General features: G+C 42.3%; 1 protein-coding gene across 2 annotated transcripts in view; it reads left to right on the top strand.

Moving 5' to 3' along the window:
* Nucleotides 1–18,512, top strand: part of MPZL1 (myelin protein zero like 1) — a 39,125-nt gene that overhangs the window by 6,668 nt on the left and 13,945 nt on the right. For both annotated transcript variants that reach the window (XM_035540988.2, XM_050710516.1), the window contains exons 2-3: nt 9,551–9,711; nt 11,292–11,505. In XM_035540988.2, coding sequence (XP_035396881.1) covers nt 9,551–9,711; nt 11,292–11,505 — 375 coding nt within the window. The remainder of the gene's footprint in view (nt 1–9,550; nt 9,712–11,291; nt 11,506–18,512) is intronic.

Genomic DNA, 18,512 nt, shown 5'->3' on the forward strand with positions numbered 1-18,512 from the left:
GACTCTCTGGCATGGGAGTTGAAGCTGGCACCGGCGCTTAGGGACTCTGAAGGCTTGCTGTCTGTAAGTTCTGTCAAAGTAGGTGCGCAGGGATATACGGGGCTGAGGTGCACTGATGTTACTGACTGCTTTGACAGCTTTACCGCAGCCTGCTTAAGGATTCGCAGTGAAACTGGTTTACTTTCACTTGAGGTGACAAAATGCTGTGTTTTTTTTTCCTCATTGCTGAGTCAGGGCAGAGCTCAGCTGAATGTGCAAAGAGGCCAACAGCAAGCAAATGTTGTGTTAGCAGCTGCTCTTCTGAGCTTGTGTCTGCACAAGGACGAGCAGCAAGGTGGTATTTGTGGGCTAGGAGTCAGCAGTTCAGTTTCTTAGCACAAGTAGGGTGCTGCAGGACTGGCCATGTTACTGAAGAGACAAGACTTTCCTTCAGTGGTCTGAAATACTCAAAATATCTGGGGTATTTCAAGCAAAATGCTGTTCTGGTGCTCAGTGACTGAGAGCGAAACTAAGCCATTCCAGCCTCCTCTGCAGAACTTAGTTTCTGTTGCTTTGAAATTGAGGTGTCAAGATTGGCTGGTATGGTTTTAGTCTAGTCATCCTTTCTGTAGCTGATACTGCTTTGTGTCCTATCTGAATGTATTGGGTTTGTGGCAAGACCTTGGCAGGGTGAGGTGGAGGAGAGGAGGTGCCCCAAGTACCGGAGCAGCGCTTGCCCTGTGGTGGAAGCTTTGGAAGAGGCTGTGTTGGGGCAGGTGTTTCCCCCAGCCCATGGAGGGCACCAGGGAAGAGCAGATATCCAGGCTGTGGCCCATGGAGGAGTCCATGCAGAAGCAGGTTCTCCTGAAGAATTGCAGCCCATGGGAAGGACCCATGCAGAAGCAGGGGAGAAGCGTGAGGAGGGAAGAGCAGCAGAGAGGAGCTGTTATGGACTGATCGTAAGCTCCCTTGTACCCCTGGCTGCCTGGCCAGGGAAAGGAGGCAGAGGAGTTGGGAATGAAGGAGTGAAGGTGAGACTAGGGGAGTGGGAATACAAGGAGGGAGGGTGGGAAGGTTAGTTTCTTTTTTTCTCACAACCCAACTCAAATTTTTATTGCAAATTAAAATAACTTTCCCCATGTCAAGTGTGTTTTGCCTGTGATAGTAACTACAAGTGATCACCGTGTCCTTATCTCAACCCATGAGCTTTCTCATCTTATTTTCTCATCATATTTCCCTGGTTGGGAAGGAGGAGTGAGAGGGCAGCTGGGTGGGTGGGTGTCTGTCAGCCAGCCAAAGTCAACCTACTGCAGTGACGTACAAGAATACATACGTAGGAATATACACATGTATACATGCATTTTTATACCTATACACCTACTAGGACTTGAGATAACACCATGATGGATTTCTGGTGTAGAGGTGGTCAGCCACAGCATATTCTTTCTTAGGCTGAGGTATGTGGTCCTTAATACTTGTGTGTTCTTATGAAACACAGCATCTTTTGTTACTGGGTGGAATGGCATATGGAAGGATGGAATGGAGGATTTTGCTTGTGTATTAAGGTAAAATTGCGTCGTCTTGTGGAAATTTGATCCTACGTCTGGATGCTTAAACAGATCTTAGTGGAATTTCAGAGGAATGATTTAGGCCTGTCTTCTCCTAGCTATTAAGACCATCAAAGACAGGATTTTTCCACCGGATATTTTGTTTACAGTGAGAGAATAATGGCATGTAGAGACATAGGTGGCTGTATTGTAAGAGGAGAACTTTGTAACTTTGTGCTGCTTTTCTAAAATAAGATATTTTGTAAGGAGCTGACTGCTGTTGTTTCTTGAGGGATGTATGGGGAAACTTTAGGTGGGGGAAATAGCTAAATGTCATGTGACTGTAGTTTGAGAGAGATGTCAACAGTGGACTGTTTCACAATGCACTTGCTTTCAGTAACAAATACCCAATATCGCTGTTTTGCAAGTGTGGATTGTTTTGGTGACTTACGAAGCTTAGTCACTAGAAAATCCCACATCCTCTTTTCTCCTGGAAACTTCTGGGCTGCTAGGGAAACCACAGTGAACATACAGGTATGTTGACTTTAAAGGTCTCGACAAAACCACAGAAATGTGAGCCGCTGAGACTGTTGTATTAATGCATCTATTTCCATCTTCCTGATCTGCGACTCTGTCGTCAGCTTGTTACCTGTAGCAGCCTGTCTGAATCTTTTCATCTTTCTTTCATCAGACTTTTTGATTATTTCCTGATCTTTCATCCATACGAGGCTATTTATAAATGATATAAATGACTGTATTGCCAGACATCTTTAAGATAAATGAAGCAAGTTGTTTGTATTAATTAGTAAACCGATGACTAGTTGTTTTGAGAGGACGGCAGTGCAGCATGGAACTGCAGCCACCGTCAGCATGCAGTACTTAGTGATCTGATAGAAGTTTCCACTTAAGCTGTGTTAGTGCTTGTGGAAATCAGATGCCTGTGATTACAGCTTTAATTTGCATTCTAGTTTTGTTAGGACTCCTAGTGATCAAGCTGAGGTGGATCCAGAGGAATCAAGTTTATTTTGGGGTGTTCATAGCCTTAATTAACAGAACTTTTTAATTGGGTCCATGATCTCAGTGTGGACACTATGATCTGCAAAGGACTTTTAACTATTGGTGTAACTAATTAGTGTAAAGCTTCAGTGCCAAGAAAGGATTTCCTTGTATGTGCTTCCAAGCCCCATTTTCAACCTTTCCTAGCGAGTGCGTGCCCTATTTCTAAATACGAAAATGTAGAATAAAACCATTTCTTGCCCAGAAGGTTTTCATTAACAAGTATGAAAAGAGTGGAAGCAACCAGGGGATACAAGTGAAAGGTGAGAAAGTACGTCAGCTGGAGTGGGCATCGATCTGTAAGCACTGCCAGCTTAGGCACTGTTGGATTTATACAGATGGTGTTGCCAAATGTTTTGGAGGCATTTCAAGAGATTAGAAGAAATTTCTTTACTGAAAGGGTTGTGCGGCATTGCAGGCTGCCCAGGGAAGTGGTTGAGTCACCATCCCTGGAGGTATTCGTGAAATGTGTAGATTTAGAACTTAGTAGCATGGTTTAGTGGGAACTTCAGTACTAGGTTAAAGGTTGGACTCGATGATCTTAGAGATTTTTTTCCAACCTCAATGCTTCTATGATTGTAAGAGACTTTGAAGGAACTGAAATAAGTTTGCACTGTTTGAGCAGACACTCCAAAGGGTGAGGGACGATGTCTAGGAGAAAAAGTAAGAACGAGTACAGCTTTGGATATCACCAGTTAGTGGCAGTGGATGGGGGAGGTGTCCGGATGTTGACCTGTTAAATAGCCAGCCGCATATGCAATGTCTCCTCTACAGATTAAGTTGCTAGCTCATTTCACTTAGTCTCAGCTGACCTGGCCAAAGATCCCTCTGAGGGATCTTTCCTCTGAGGGACCTGCAAGGAGGACTCCTCCCAGCGCCCTGAAGGCAGCGGTTAGCCATCTTCTCTAAGAGTTGTTCTGTGGAGGTGTGCCCCGTGTCAAAGATACTGGAAAGTAAACTTCACCTGTGTAATACTACAGTCTTTTTGTGTTACTGTTGAAAACTGTGAGCTTGATTGCTCTTAATCCCACTGAAAGCTGAAGAGTTAACCATAATTTGTTTAACTAACCATATGCAAACTCTTGTGGTTATGGATGCCTGTCTGCTACCTGTTCGGACTGACTCTATCTTCCCATGCTTTGCTGCTGGGTAATTACAAAGGCTTCCTCCACATAGGTGATTTCAAAGCAATATCTTGTTGCCACTCACAAGAACTGCTGATGTATGGATGCCAGGGGGCTGTGAACTGGGTCAGGGTCAAACTAGCTGAAAACATGCAACTTTTTCACTAGTTTTGTGCATCCTGGCAAACACGCCAGGGTTTTTACAATGGAATCAATAAGCTCTGGATCTTCAGGTCTGCTTTAGCTACTGTAGAACTGCACCTTCGGAGTTAGGAAGGCTTTGTTCATTCACAACAGGTAAATGGAAACAATATGACATCAGTAAAGTTGGCTAGGTGGAGATACTGTGTAGTGGATCATGCTTGTTCTGGACGTGTGTATGGTGAATACTGCATCTTCCGTCATCAATTCACAGAGGAAAGCAGAGATCTTACATATATGGTGTCATCTTCTTACTAATGTTACCCTTGGAGCAGTGAATATTGCAGTTCCTAGTAACTGCCTTAATGCCTGTCTTTTTCAAGAGAGCAAAAAAGCATTTGGGATGTTGCTCTCGGTCCTGAGACTCTCCAGCTGTCCTTGCCGCATATTGGGTGATATATGTCTGGCAGATAACTCTGCTTCTATTTTACAACTGCATATCTTTTTTTTTTCCCCTCCAATCTTTTATTCTATATGTAGAATACATATAGAATAAATAACCTATATGTAGGTTGTTCAATCACTAGATACAGACAGTGCCTTAGATGTTGTAACTGCCTGGATGTCAGCCAGCTGGTGTTGAGGGTGGTGTTTGGGGAAAATGAATGATGATTGCTCTTTATGGTAACCTCAGCTCATGTTCAAAGAGCAGGACATCAGCAGTAACTTCCTGTTATGGAAGCTGAGGGTTCGGCTTTTAAGCTCTGGTACGTGGTAAATGTTTTTAACTTCGTCCATACTGTGGAAAAGAGGCTAGCCAAGGTCGGTCCTTCCTTTTTGTGCTTCTGTGGATTCGGTGACTCGAGGCAAAAATTGAACAATGGTTTTAATTCTCTCTGTGCACCCAAGAAACTCATCAGCAAAGCTGGGTATCTTTCTAATGACCACCTAGTTAAGAATTCAAATGACCTGAGAGCCTTCTGCAGCTTGTGAAGTAGTTTTTACTTTGTCAGATGTCTTCATTTCTTGTCCAGCTGAAGTATCGAGGGTGACTGTCTGCTTTGACTAACCTGATAGAGGAGGTGTGATCTGTGTGAAGCACTGTTAACCCTTTTACCCATATGAGAGTTGCTTTCTGTCATGCAGTTAATATAAAACTATTATGACTAAAGACTGCTTGTGCTTTTACTGAAACTTGTATGCTTCCAGGTTGCAGTGAACTGGCATTTTGACCTGACTGTTTAGGGCTAGCGCCTGAAATCTGCGAAGTCCTGTGCTTCAGGATTTGGGCTGCAGCACGGAAACCTGAGCAATAATTTCTGTGACCATGGCTTTCAAAGCATCGTTTGTATATGTTGGAGGACAAAGCGTAGGCTAGACAAGTGTGATGTATAACTTGATGGTGGGTCTGCAGTGCCTGGGCTTGCTGGGGGCTGGAAACAGGCTTTGTGGGGTGGGCAACTGAAGTATACTGCCAAAGCGTCTGGGCACCCCGAAGGTGTACAGGTCTCCCAGGATGCTCAGCTGTATATAAATGTCAAGAAGATAACTTGCCTCAGAAGCCTGATAGCTACAGTTGAGGAAATGGATTGTATAAAGGAGAAATGAGATACCACACAGCTGACAATGCCTGGTGACTTCAGCAGGTGACTGAGCTTGTCGTAACAGCTTGTTTTTTTTTAAATAGTAAATATTTAAAAGAGAATCTTTTAGGAGAAATGTGGCATATAGATGTTCCTATAAAGTCATGGGAGGTGGGGGCACAACAGATGTGCTGTTTCTTTTTTTTTTTTTTTAAAGTAATGATAGCCCTTACTGCCCACTTGTTAGCTGTTGCAGATGATGTTGAACTGATCCTGAATAAGAACTGCTAGGAAATAGGCCATGAGACACTTGCTTTGAAAGGCAGATGGCTTTTATTTTTGTAAAATGGAAAAAGGGGAGAGATGCAGAGCAGCTTGGAATTGAAATGACTTTAAGAAAAGAATCTTATCTATTAACTGAAGCCCAGAAATACCCCTCAAATCCAGAGAAAAATATCCATTAATGAAGAGTAAGATACAAAAGGGAGTTTTCAGACTACTGTCAGCTGTGCAGGTGGCTAGAAACTGAAAGACTCTGCAAGGTCCAGCTGTACCCTCAAACTGGAGAGAGTTCAAAGTGAAAAACGCTACACAGGTTGAGCTGGACGTGGCACTGGTCCGTGGTGATAAATGTGGTGGTGGAAGGCACAGGGGGAAGAAATGAGCCCTGCTTTAGTTCCATTTAGTGTGAGCTGGCAGCTTCGCATTGACAAAGGTGTCAGACTGAGACTTTCCTTTGAACAGAAGGAGACAGACCCTGAGCAGAGAGACAGATCTGAGCAGTCAGTGCAGCGATGGCAGCTGAACTTGTTCTGCAGATGAGATCCCAGAGACAAGATACCGAGGGAAGAGAGAAAATAGAGAGCACTGGTGAAGGATGAAGATCCACTAGAAGAAGAAAAGATAAGATGAAGTGAGAGTGTCTAGTCCTACCTGAAGAATAGGAGGTTTGTCTGAGAAGGAAGGTAAGGATGGAGCACCGGTCCTGAGGCTTGGTAGGGGATGAGTCATTGGACTTGTGATTTGGAGTGTTTTCACTGGAGCGTGGGGGCTGAAAATATAACTTGTGAAAGATTGATGTAGTTGGAGTAAAACAAATCCAACTACACTAGAGATGGAAAAAGAAATGACTGGAGAGGCACATTTTGACGGTAGGTGAAAAGAAAAGCATTTTTCTCTTGAAAAGAATTAGTGATTGAAGGCTGGAAGAGGTGTTTGGATGGAAATACTGGGACTTGGCAGTTGGACAAGATGGTGGCATAAGTGAGGATCGATGGGAGAAGAGCAAATAAGTGTTTATCTTTGCCATACCTAGCCTGCAGACCTTCCCTTCCTAAAACTGCATTCTCTCTGACAGTCTCCTGATAGTTTTTCTCTTCTTTAGTGGAGTTAAGGCCGAGAAAGCTTGAGGAGTGGACCTGTGGATAAGTGGGACTAGAATATGAGTCCAAATTCAGCTTTCTCCAACTGAAGTATTTAAATAGATGGAGTTGGAAGAAGGATGTCACTCTAGCAAAAGTGGAAAGAGAAGGAGAAGAGCTAAAGCTGGAGATAACCCACGTGGATTATTTTTTTTATGGTAGAGGAGGCTAAAGATTTCAGGGTAGTGGGAACTGCCACTGTATCAGTAAAAGTATGGGAGCAGAGAGCTAAGGAAAAACAAATGTCAAATGCTGTGGCCCCTCTACCACTTCCAAGTCATTTTGTCTGATGCTGTAAGACAGTAGAGTGGAAGAAGTTCAAACTGTGCATGCTGAAAGAGCGAATATTGAGTGACCTTTTTATTTAACTGGGAGCAGGGAGGGAAGAAGCAAAGAAAGACATGAAGTTGAGACAGCAAGTAGGAAGTGAAAATTAAACTGTAAACATCTGTACAGGACACTATATAGTTCCTGCCTTCCTAGACTGAAGGAAGAACTTGGATTTTCTTGCTTTGCTACATTTCTTTCACAAGTTGCTAGTAAGTTAGAACAGGGACTTCTTTGGAAGCAGATCTCTGCTACCCACTCCCTGTTTGTGGCAAGGGGTTCTCTGTACCACGTACAAGCAGACAGTGTCTGCGCAGACTATTTTCTTCCTACACAAATGCTGAGGGCATCTTGCTTGTTTTATGCTTGAAAGGCAGACTTGTTCTGTGGCTTGGACTCAAAACAATGGATTAGTTTTTTTCTTCTCCACTCCATTAGCTGGAAAAATTACATAAAGCACAGCAGCTCTGAGTTCATTTAATTGAATTGCTAGAAGCCTTTGTGTGTTCCAAACAAATATTTGGTAATTGTTTTACAAAAGAATATTTTTTGGCCTGCAGTCAAGGGTTCGTACAAGAGAAAAGAAGCTCTGATAGAACCTCCTGATGAAAATCCCCCTCTCTTAGGGTGCTGTTTCTCTTTCACTCGTTTGCAGCAAGAGCAATGGTGACGGGGTAGGCTGGGGAGCTGGGGATAACCTGACGGGACCGTCGAGAGAGTGAGGTTGAGGAGTGAACAGCGTGACCTTCGAAAGGCAGGGGGAATGAATGGTGGCTTCTTCTGGTTTTGGTTACTGTAATTAAACTGGCTTGCTTAATTCTTCCACCCTTGCAGTGCTTGCATGGCCCTTCCGTGTCCCCTGGGCACGTGCTCTGCCTTGCCCTTGTTTGCCAGGCTGGCTGAGTGAGAGGGACAGCAGACCCTACGTGGCCGTGCACGCACCGAGTGCCTGGCTTACCCGGGGTGCTTTCCTCTTTCCTTGCTCACTTGTCTCACCGACGGACCTACCACTTGCAGGGCTGGCTGCTGGTACCCGCTGTGCTCGTGGCCCTGGTTACCGAGGTGGTTGCTGTCATTGACTGAAAGCGTAAAGCCCATCATTTAAGAACTAACTTGGGTGTTGTTTTTATTTTTTTCAACTGTCTTCAACTGTAGTGTTTATCTTCAGTTTGCCTACTTTGAGACTAGTTTATTCAAAGTGAAGAAGTAAATCAAGATACCGAGGAAACAGAAAGGCTTGCTCTCCTCTTCTAATAAGGGAGTAAGTCCTGAAAATATAAGATATTGTAGCCCAAAAACAGAATCACATGATCAGAAGCAGCTTACTAGTACTGGCTCTGTGCTGTAAGTTTTGACCTTATCAAAACATGGTTTTCATTTGAGTTACTGGGGGCATGTGTCATGTGTGCCCCCACCTGTAGAGATATTTTTCCAAGACTTTTGCTTTCATATGAATGTGACACAGACAATGAGAGAAATTATTTTGTGGTGTTACAAGGTCACTCTCCTTTTTTTTAAACTAAACTTGAATAAATCTATGGGTATATCTTTGTTTAAATCTGGATAGCGTCTTTGCAGTTTAAAAAGTGACAGATAAAGAATATGTTCATCTTTTTTTTTTCCAAATCCTGATGAATTTCACTTACACTGTAGGCATACTACTGGTGCAATCACAAAGTTAACCCTGATTACTTAATAGCTGCGCGGTGTATGTGGTCTATTTGTTGCTTTTACCATGCATAAGCCTCATGGTGAGGGGAAAAAAAACTACTCTCGTGCTTCTAAACTGTATCTGAGTGACTACTTATGAGGTCTTAGACATGAAGACCTTGAACCATACCAAAGAGTAGAAGCTGATAGCATGGCTGGGACCCAGAGAGGTTTAATCCTCAGCTTAGTAAAGGTGAGTTCTTTTTCCAGCTACAGCTGAGAAAAGCTGAAGAAATGGGAAACAAGATGTGAGCTCTAGAGGAAATTGAGTAATAGCTGGATCCAAGATGTTAGTTCCTCCAGTGGGGCTTATTTATTACAGTCTCTGCTGGCAGCTAGAAGGGAAGAGTGTAAGCTCATCCTTTGCACTATAGAATTGACTTCCACAAAGTGCTGTAGAGGAAACATCTGTGGAAGGAAAACATCCTGTAGCAGATAATACAAGGAAAGAGTAGTGAACTGACCTGCTGTATACTTGTTTATGTTATGGGTATAATGCAATGCCTGTACACACACTTGCTGTAGGAGTTGTTGTTGCCGCTTCTTAATTTTCCCTTAAAAGCAATGCAATATGAACTGTTACCACTGCAACTTCCTGACTCTCAAAGCAGCACTGATGCCTCTTCTTTTCCTTCTTTCTTCTCTTTGCCTTTTTCATACAGTTGAAGTATCCGCAGTAGAGGTCAGCACTCCAGAAGAAATGTTTGTGGAGAATGGGACAGATGCAAAGCTTCCATGCACGTTTACATCTGTGGAAGTGATCAGCAGTGCAGCATCTGTTTCTTGGAGTTTTCAACCAGAGGGAGCAGCAACTCGTATCTCAGTAAGGAACAGCTGTAGAGGAACCTACCTGGGGTGGAAGGCTGTGAAAAGTATTCAGAGATCTTTTAGTTGGTTCTGAGGTCAAGTAAATGTGGATTGGAGCCTTCTTCTGTGTGTTTTGTCTCCACCACTCTCATTTTAGTATTTTTTTTAAAGAGTTATTTAAATGTATTGCAATATGTTAGATCTCAGCAAAGGCTGGAGTGTGCAGCATCTGGAAAATATACTAGTAGTTTTAGTCAGAGGAGAGGTATGTTGGTGTGGTAGCTCTGTGTAAGAAGTAGATGAGCAGCTAAGAATCTTCTAAATTCTTTATCTTCTTATACTTGAAAATGAGCTGTGGAGCTGCTCGTGGAATCTGAATTATCACTACTACAGTGTAACATTGTGCATTGTGCAAGTTGCTTATTTTCTCTTTGTGTACTGTTTAGTCTACCTTTGAAAGTATTTGTAATAAGATCAATCTCCTTAGTTGCAGAACAGACAACCCTCAGGTCAAGGGTAGGACCAGGTAAAGCAATGGGAGATGACCTGAATGGAAGAGGACTGGTTTGTAAACAGTCTCTTCTGTGGCACAGAGACTGCTTTGTAAAGAAGACTGTAGAAAGAGGAAGCTAGAATATAGTCTTAAATTTCTTTAACCATGCTCTGGAGGCTGAACTGAAGAAAACTTGGGTTGAGTCTTGGTTAAGATTAATTCTTTATTTCACAATGTACTTCTGTTTTACAGCCTTGATCTGTCTCTTAAGATTATGACCAGTCTGAAAAATGTCTGAAAGTGGGCTTTTGTTCCGTGCAGCTCTATGCACTTCTACTGCTGTATATTCTAAATTTGGTCAGGTATAGTGAGGAATGGTGCAGTTTTAGTACAGTTTTCAAAGACAGTACTAAAGAGGTTCTTTCTTCAATGATTTTTGGTCAGGTCCAGGGAATGCAGAGCCATGTGCGACTTAATCATCTGGAAGTCAGGAAACAATTATATTTAGTTACCTTAAAGGTTTCTGGAACACAGCTAGATGTGCTCTAAATTGCTAGCGGGACTTCTTGAGGGGTGCAGGTAAGGAACGTATTGCATGTTAATTAAGCTATACCGTAGTTGCAAGTCACGCAGCAACTCACAAGATGGGAAGCTTGGTAACCATTTCCTGCTAGGATGCAGAAGGCTTCCTCTACCTGAAAGACAGATGGCTGTGATCTGGAAGAAGTTCTATTCTTTAATTGTTCCCAGGTTACCAGCCTTGTTCTCTTTTCCCTGCCTTCTGGTCCACCAAACCCTGCACCCCCAAAAAAAGTGAGAGGGGGGGAAAAAGAAAGCAACAACAGAAAATCAAAACTTGCAGTCTATTGAGGTAGTATGATTGAGGTATAAGCCATAGCATGGTTACGTGATCAAGACATAACAAGTCAGACTAAGGTGGTGAGGTGGGGGTGGGGGGGAAACAAAACACAACACACAAGTGTCTAATGCTAGCTGTGTATTATACAGTGAACTCTAGGAGAATGCTGTAATAGTGAGAGAAGTATGGCAGCTCTATAATCTCTAATTGGATTGTTCTTATATCCTCTTTTCCTTGACTACAGTTTTTCTATTACTTTAATGGAAGGTCATACCCTGGAAAGGACTTACCATTTAAAGACAGGATCACTTGGACTGGAGACCTTAACAAGAAAGATGCTTCCATCAGTATATCAAACATGCAGTTCCGGGACAACGGCACTTACATTTGTGATGTCAAGAACCCACCTGATATTGTTGTCAAACCAGGAGAAATCCGAGTTAGAGTTGTGGAGAAAGGTATTCACCCTGTGTGATTTTTCTTTTTTAATTTTATTTTCCCTTTCTTCATCTCCCCTCTTCCATGTCTATATCACTTTTCATGGGGGTGGGAGAGTGGCCTGGAGGGAACAACCATCTCTTTAATTCTCTTCTTCTGGGTCCTAATAGTCCTGACAGTCTGACAGCTGTTTAAAAAAAAATGAATGTCATGTACTTTTTCTCTATTTCCATGAATTCCTGAACTTCTAACAAGTACTAGCAAAAGCTGATGGAAACTGTGCTGAAAGCTCATCTTATTTAAGATTCCGATGAACGTGTTTTTTTTTCTGTATTATGCTACATCAAAGGTTAGGATGACTTACGAAATTTGGAGAGCAAGTGGCAGGCTCTTTTTTTTTTTTTTTTGAATACATACTATATATACTGGAAAACAAAACTAATAATCTGGCCTGAGCACCTGCTGACAGTGAGATGCTACTATCTTCCATGCAAAGGTTATTGGATGTCCACTTAGTCTCTTTTACACAGCCATTCTTAAAGTATCCGTAGTGACCATTGTAAGCTGCAAGGCCTGGCTACTTCCAGTTATTTAAAGCTTCTGATTAGTATTTGGGAATGGTGATCACAGTTCAAGAGCGCTTATGTTCCATATGTCAGTTTGGCTGTTTATTTTCCCCGGCCACCCAAAACATTTGATTGTTCTAGGTAAGCTGGGGTTCAGCCAAAGTGTGACAGTTCCTGCAAAGAAACAGTTCTCACAGTGATCAGATTTCCAAATTTGTATTTAATAAAACACGAGTAAATGTTGGACTCATAAATGACAATGCTGATACAACTATTCCACTAGTTCTTAATGTGTTAGAGGAGATTACCCATGTGTATACTCTAATTAGAATGATGCTGCTGCTACAAGTATACCCTTGCTCATGAGATCATTCCATGTACTGTAGGCAAGGTCTATACCCATGTCTTTTCACAGAATAGCTCAAGTTGGATGGGACCTTTTGGAGGTCACTTAGTTTTCCATTTCTTGGAAGAAGTTTGCAATCTATATAAAATAAGTCAGTTTATTTTTCTTTTACTCTATTGGTAGTCTCTATGAAGAAGCAGTAAAGCAACCACTGGTTTGGCAATGTTGGTTTGTCTTGGCAAAGCCTCTTCAGATTTTAACCCAGATTAAACAAATGAAGACATTTCAGTATGCTAATTCAGCTGATATTTTTCAACAGACTTGCGTGTTGGCTTCAGCAAGACAAGAACTCAATATTAAATGAATCATCTTGGAAAAGCAAAGCCTGAGGATTATCTGCAGATAATAAAATGGAATTTAGTATGTACAAATGACTCTGCATTTCCCTAAAATAAAGGATCGTGATGTATGGAAGGAAATGTCTGCACCTATTTCTCTTCTGTGCTACTTCACTTAACTGCCTCTTGCAACAGAGGTGATACTTTAATTTGCATATTTTGGGGGGTTGACCATGGGTCAGATGCCCATTCAACTGCTCTCTCACTTCCCATTTGGAAACAAGACAGAGAAAATACCTTGACATACAAACTCTGTCATTTTAAAAGTAGGGAGATCACTTACCAGTTACTGTCACAGGGAAAACCTTCCCCTCTGCAGCTCCCCACCTTTTCCCAGGCTCAACCTCAATCCTTCATTCTTGAATCTACTTCCCCTGCCTTGAATGGTGTGTGGAATATGGGAAATGAGAGGTTTGGTTCAGTCCATAACAGCTTCTCTCTGCCAGTCCTTTCTCCACAAACATTTCCCCTGTTCCAGTATGGGTTCCCTCCTTCCATGTCCTGCAGGATAAACTTGCTCCAGGCTGGGCTACAGCTGTCTTCCTCCCAAAGCAGGTAGATAAAAGCAGGTAGATACTTCCTGGGGTCCTCCACAGGCTGCAGTGTGGATATCTCTGCAGCTCCACACTGATCTTCTCTGTGGGATGGAAGGAGATAACATACTTCGTGGTCTTTTCCATGGGCTGCAGGCTCTGGTGCCTGGAGCACCTCTTCTCCATCTTTTTCTGACCTTGATGTGCATAGGTCCATGTCCCTCCTTTTTTCCTTTTTTTTCCCTCCTCACTGCTGTGCAACATTTTGTTCTCTTAAATATGCTTTCCCAGAGGTGCCATCAGCTTGGCTGATGGGCTCAGTTGCATCCTGCCTGTGGAAAGCAACTCCTGGGTCTCTTGAAGCTGGCTGTGAAAGCAGCTCATGCAGTTCCCCTGACACCTTACTGTGTAAACCCAATATGCCTATGGAAAAGAAAGTTCCTGATTTCTTTTTTTTTTTTATGTCTGTCCTGAAGCTTGCAACAGAGCTATAACCAATTTGCTGTGTGGGAAACAGCAAGATAAAAAGGTGTGGATTGGAGGATCAGTTAGAGATAGCTCTGAAGATATAGTTCTAGGAAATAATGTGCCTTCAGATAACATCCTGCCTTTGCAAAAGCTCTATGGATGCAAATGCTGCTGGATGGTTTAACTGTTAGGATCTTTTCATCAGACCAAACAACAATGAGAACTTGAAGTATTTTTTTCCTCATCATTCATTTAGGAAAAGTAACTGGTGTTCCAGTTTGACTGCTGCAAGAATTTGAGTTGTACTTCTGCTTACTGGTTCCTAACAAGCCTAAAATCAAAGAAATTAAAGGGTGTCTAGTGTAGCATTTCCCCATAGGCAGAGCATCGGGACAAGAGAATCTCACCGCTTCTGAAAGGAACTCTGTGTTTGGCAGTACTTTGTACCACAGGGAAAATTCTACAACAGTTGTCTTCAGATCTCTTGGAACACCTTGAAAACAGGCTTTCAGGCTATATACATGATAATAGCTGTAGCTGTAATACTGTCTTGTAGTACTTCCAGTTAAAGGCAGAATGCTTTTGTAATAGCATGTAATCCATCCTCATCTTAGCTGATCTTGACCCTTGTGCATGTTTTTTTTAACTAGGTATAAATTTAATTATTCTGAGTCATGGGGCTGGTGTTGTAAATTATTCAAAGGCATGGTCGTGGTTTGATCCTGATAAGCAGTTTAGTGCAACACAGCTGCTTGCTCACTCCCTGCCAGCTGGATAGGGAGAAGAGAAGTGGGAGGGCAAAAGTTGGAAAACTTGTGGATTGAGACAGAATTTTGTGAGAAAGAAGAAGGAAAGAAAAGGCAAAGGAGGAAAAAACAACAACTCCCTAGACCCCAAAGGAAAAAATAAAAGTGGTGCAAAATGCAGTTACTCACCGCTAGCTAACAGATGCTCTGTGCAATGGCAGCCCTCAGCCAACTCCTCCTACTTCTATTATTGAGAACAACATCACGTGGTACAGAATATTCATTTGGGCAGTTTGGGTCAGGAGTTTTGCTAGTTCCTTGCTAACAGGGCAGTATGAGAAATGGAGAAGACCATGACTGTGTAAGCACTGTACAGCAACAACTAAGACGATGGTTTGTTATTGGCACTATTTTCATTACAAATCCAAAACATAGCGCCATAGCAGCTATTACAAAGAAAATTGACACTATCCCAACCAAAATGAGGACAATATCCACCCCTTTTTCTATACCATTTACATCATGCCCAGGTCCCATGCTTTCCAGTACATCCTTGTTAGTCATCAACTGTCGGTTAATACAGGTATAATTCCCTTAGTCCGTTGACTGCCCCTGTGAAATGTCCATAAAATGGTCATTTAGTCTGTAATTTTGGTTCTGTTATGGTGGTTGTTCAGGACCGGAGAGGAAGTGTGTTGTGTAGGGTTATTGGATGCCAAAGCCAGCTCAGGTGGGGCTACTGCTGCACTTGCACCGCTTCTTGTGAGGATCATCCTCAGTTGGTTTGAGTGATTCTTGCTGTGGTGCTCCCCATAACATGCAATTCAGATGACGGGTTACAACAGTTTAAATGCATAATCCACTGCAATCTCTACTGCTGCAGGTTTAACATTGCAGTGAACTCCTCCCCTCTCCTCTACTGCGGCTTGGGATTGTCTGTTGGTCACAGTCCCTTAGAGGTGTACCTGCTCTGGCATTGTGTTATCTGTGAGCCACAGTCCCTTTAGAGGTCCACCTGTTGTGTCATGGACTTATCCACAGCCACAGTTGCTTCAAGGTGTACCTGTTCTGGCACAGCCTTTTCATTGGCCACGGTCCCTTCAGAGGACCCTTCAGACACCTGCTGGAGTGGACTTACCTATGGCCACAGGTACTTTGGGGTGTACATGGTCCCACGTGGACTCATCCACAGGTCCCAGCCCCTCTGACTCAAGTTCACTCTGGAGTCGCAGCCTGTCCAGTTCAGCAGCACAGGAAGAGCAGCACCACACAGCTGCTTGCTCACTCCTCTTCCCTGCCCAGCTGGATGCAGGGAAGCTAATTGGGAATTGGGAGGGCAAAATTAGAAAACTTGTGGATTGAGATAAAAAACATTTATTAAGAACAAAAAGACAAGTGATGCACAAGGCAAGTGCTCAGTACCAGCTGACCGATGTCCAGCTAGTCCCCAAGCAAGGGCATCATCGCCTGGCCAACTCCCCACAATTTTAGTGCTGAGTCTGATGCCATATGGCATGAAATATTCCTTTAGTCAATTTGGGTCAGCTGCCCTTTAAAGGTTCAGTGTGGACACCATACTTTACACGTTTAAATGGTCTTGATCACAGATGCTTGGTTAGCCTTACATTTTGGATTAAACATTTAATAAGTTGCTGTGTTGACTTCACTGTTCAGAATTGCCAAGCTAACTCAGCTGTTTTTCGTTGAAATGTCTACGCAGTGTTTGCACAAAACGATACTTCAAGTATATTGGAAAAATCCTGTTAGTGGGGATGAGAAGCAAGGCTGATGTTTCACTGGAGTATCTGAATCTGGAAAGGACTACTCTTCAGAGCATAAATGATGGAAATTTGTAGGGAATCCCAAGTCCTTTATGTTAGGCTTCCCCTACCTGTAATAAGAAGCTTCTTAACACACTGTGTTCAAGACAGCTGGTGTTATCTGGAGGCAGTCCCTCTTTGATCTGAACTCTCATGAGGGGAAAAACTAGAATTGTCTTATGGAAATCTTTCTACTTACCAGCATTGGAAAACTTCAGCTTTATGAAATGAAACAAATTCTAGCACGTTTCCAGAGAAAATGGAAGATGCTCTGAATTACTGTGATACTTAGTGAAAAATGTTCCTTGAAAGGCTTGAGTTTTGGCTCGTGTTAAACTATGAACTTAAACACCAGCTTTGAAAGCTAACATTTGGTTATGTTGTTGGGGCTGTCTGTTACAATGAAATCATTGTATGCTATGCAAATATTTATGAGGAATTCATATAACAGTGCAATACTGAAGAACATAAGAAAAGGGGTGGGAGACAATTCTTTAGCTGAACTATGCAGTCATAAAATTGTGTAGGCTCTTCTGTAGTCTGTTGGTTTGTGTTTTGAGAGGTAGTAAAGCCTCTGGTTTCATGTGCAAACAGTTGCGTTCTTGTAGCCTGTTAAAAACTCTGTCAACAGAGCATAATTTGTTCTTGACCCAAATCCAGTCAACCAAAAATCTCACCTGAATCAAAGAAATAACAAATATATCAGATTGTCTGTTGTCATCTTCTTTAATATCAGTTTTTTAGCAGACACGACACTATAGTTTTGGATTGCCACTTTCTTGTTCTGAAAGTGTTGGTTATTTTTTTCCCTTAAGTACAAGGTGGGAGGTGGTCTGCTAGCAGAAGCGCATGTTTGTTTTGATGCTTTACCAGACAGTCATTCCTACACCTGTAGAGAAATTTCGGAACTCCTAGTTCTTAAATGCCTCAAAAGAAATCCACTTTTCTTTGCGTGGGGCTCAAAGGCAATCTTTGTCTTCTGTACCTGAAAAGTATTATTGTTCATAAGATTCTTCTCCTTAATGGCAGATGTTGCCAAAGGTTGTTGAAAAAAGGATATCTCCCTTTAAATTGTGGCACTAATGTCTTCATCTTTAATTTCTTACTAAGACTTGGAATTGCAGAGTTGTTATGAATTGGCATCAAACACTGAAAAGCTAGGAAAGCTGCTGATATGGTATTCAGTCAAATGAGTGTATGAACAGTGAAATGGCTAGAGATCATGCAGCCCTTCTCCTGGAAGTCATTAAACTCAAAATGAACAATACTAAATGTTGTGTTAGTATGATGCCCCTGCATCAGCAGGGTACTGTGTTGTGCTATTCCCTCCTATATAAGTGTGTCAAAATGGGCTCGACTGTAGACTTGTTGGGAATGCTGTATGTAAACATGGTCCATGGTCCTTGCTGGGAGAAATCCAGCAAAAGGGTACTAAGATAATTAAGGGACTAGGCCACCTTTCATAGGGATTGTTTAGCCTGCAAAAGAGAAGAAAGACTCAGAGAGATCTCATCAGTAATTATATTTAAGATATCAATATTTATAATCATAAATATCTGAGGAGAGAGAGAGAGCATCTAAAGAAGACTGAGCCAAGTTCTTTAGTGGTGCCCATCAACAAGAGAAGTAGCGTTGGGCACGCATTCAAACACAAGAAATTTCATCTCAGTATAAGAAAACACATTTTTCCTGTGAGCATGGTTGAACACTGGAATAGATTGCTAGAGAGTTTGTGGAGTCTCCATCCTTGGAGACAGCAAAAACCCAACTGGACAGAGTTCTGAGCAGGCTGCACAAGCTGGCACTGCTTGAGCAGAGGGTTTGGACTAGATGATGTCAAGATGTCCCATCCAAACTCAGCAATTCTGTGGTGGTCAGATGCAGTTATCTGAGAATGATTTTCTATATAAGGTGTTCTACCTATTGCATCTTATGCTGATTTACTTGTGTTTGGTGGAAGGAACTATCGTACCATGGATTCTTGTTGAAGATGATTCTTTTGGTTGAAGGTGTTCCTTGTACTAAACAAGATGAGAGGGGGAATGTTGTTTGCTACTGCAAAAAGATATAATGGTGGATTGTGTATTCTTTCTCCTGTAAGTCTTTTGTACTCATTCTCTGATTGGCTTTTATTTCTGGCTGCTCTTTCT

The sequence above is a fragment of the Cygnus atratus genome, chromosome 1 (genome assembly GCF_013377495.2).
Source record: "Cygnus atratus isolate AKBS03 ecotype Queensland, Australia chromosome 1, CAtr_DNAZoo_HiC_assembly, whole genome shotgun sequence".
Taxonomy (NCBI): Eukaryota; Metazoa; Chordata; class Aves; order Anseriformes; family Anatidae; genus Cygnus; species Cygnus atratus.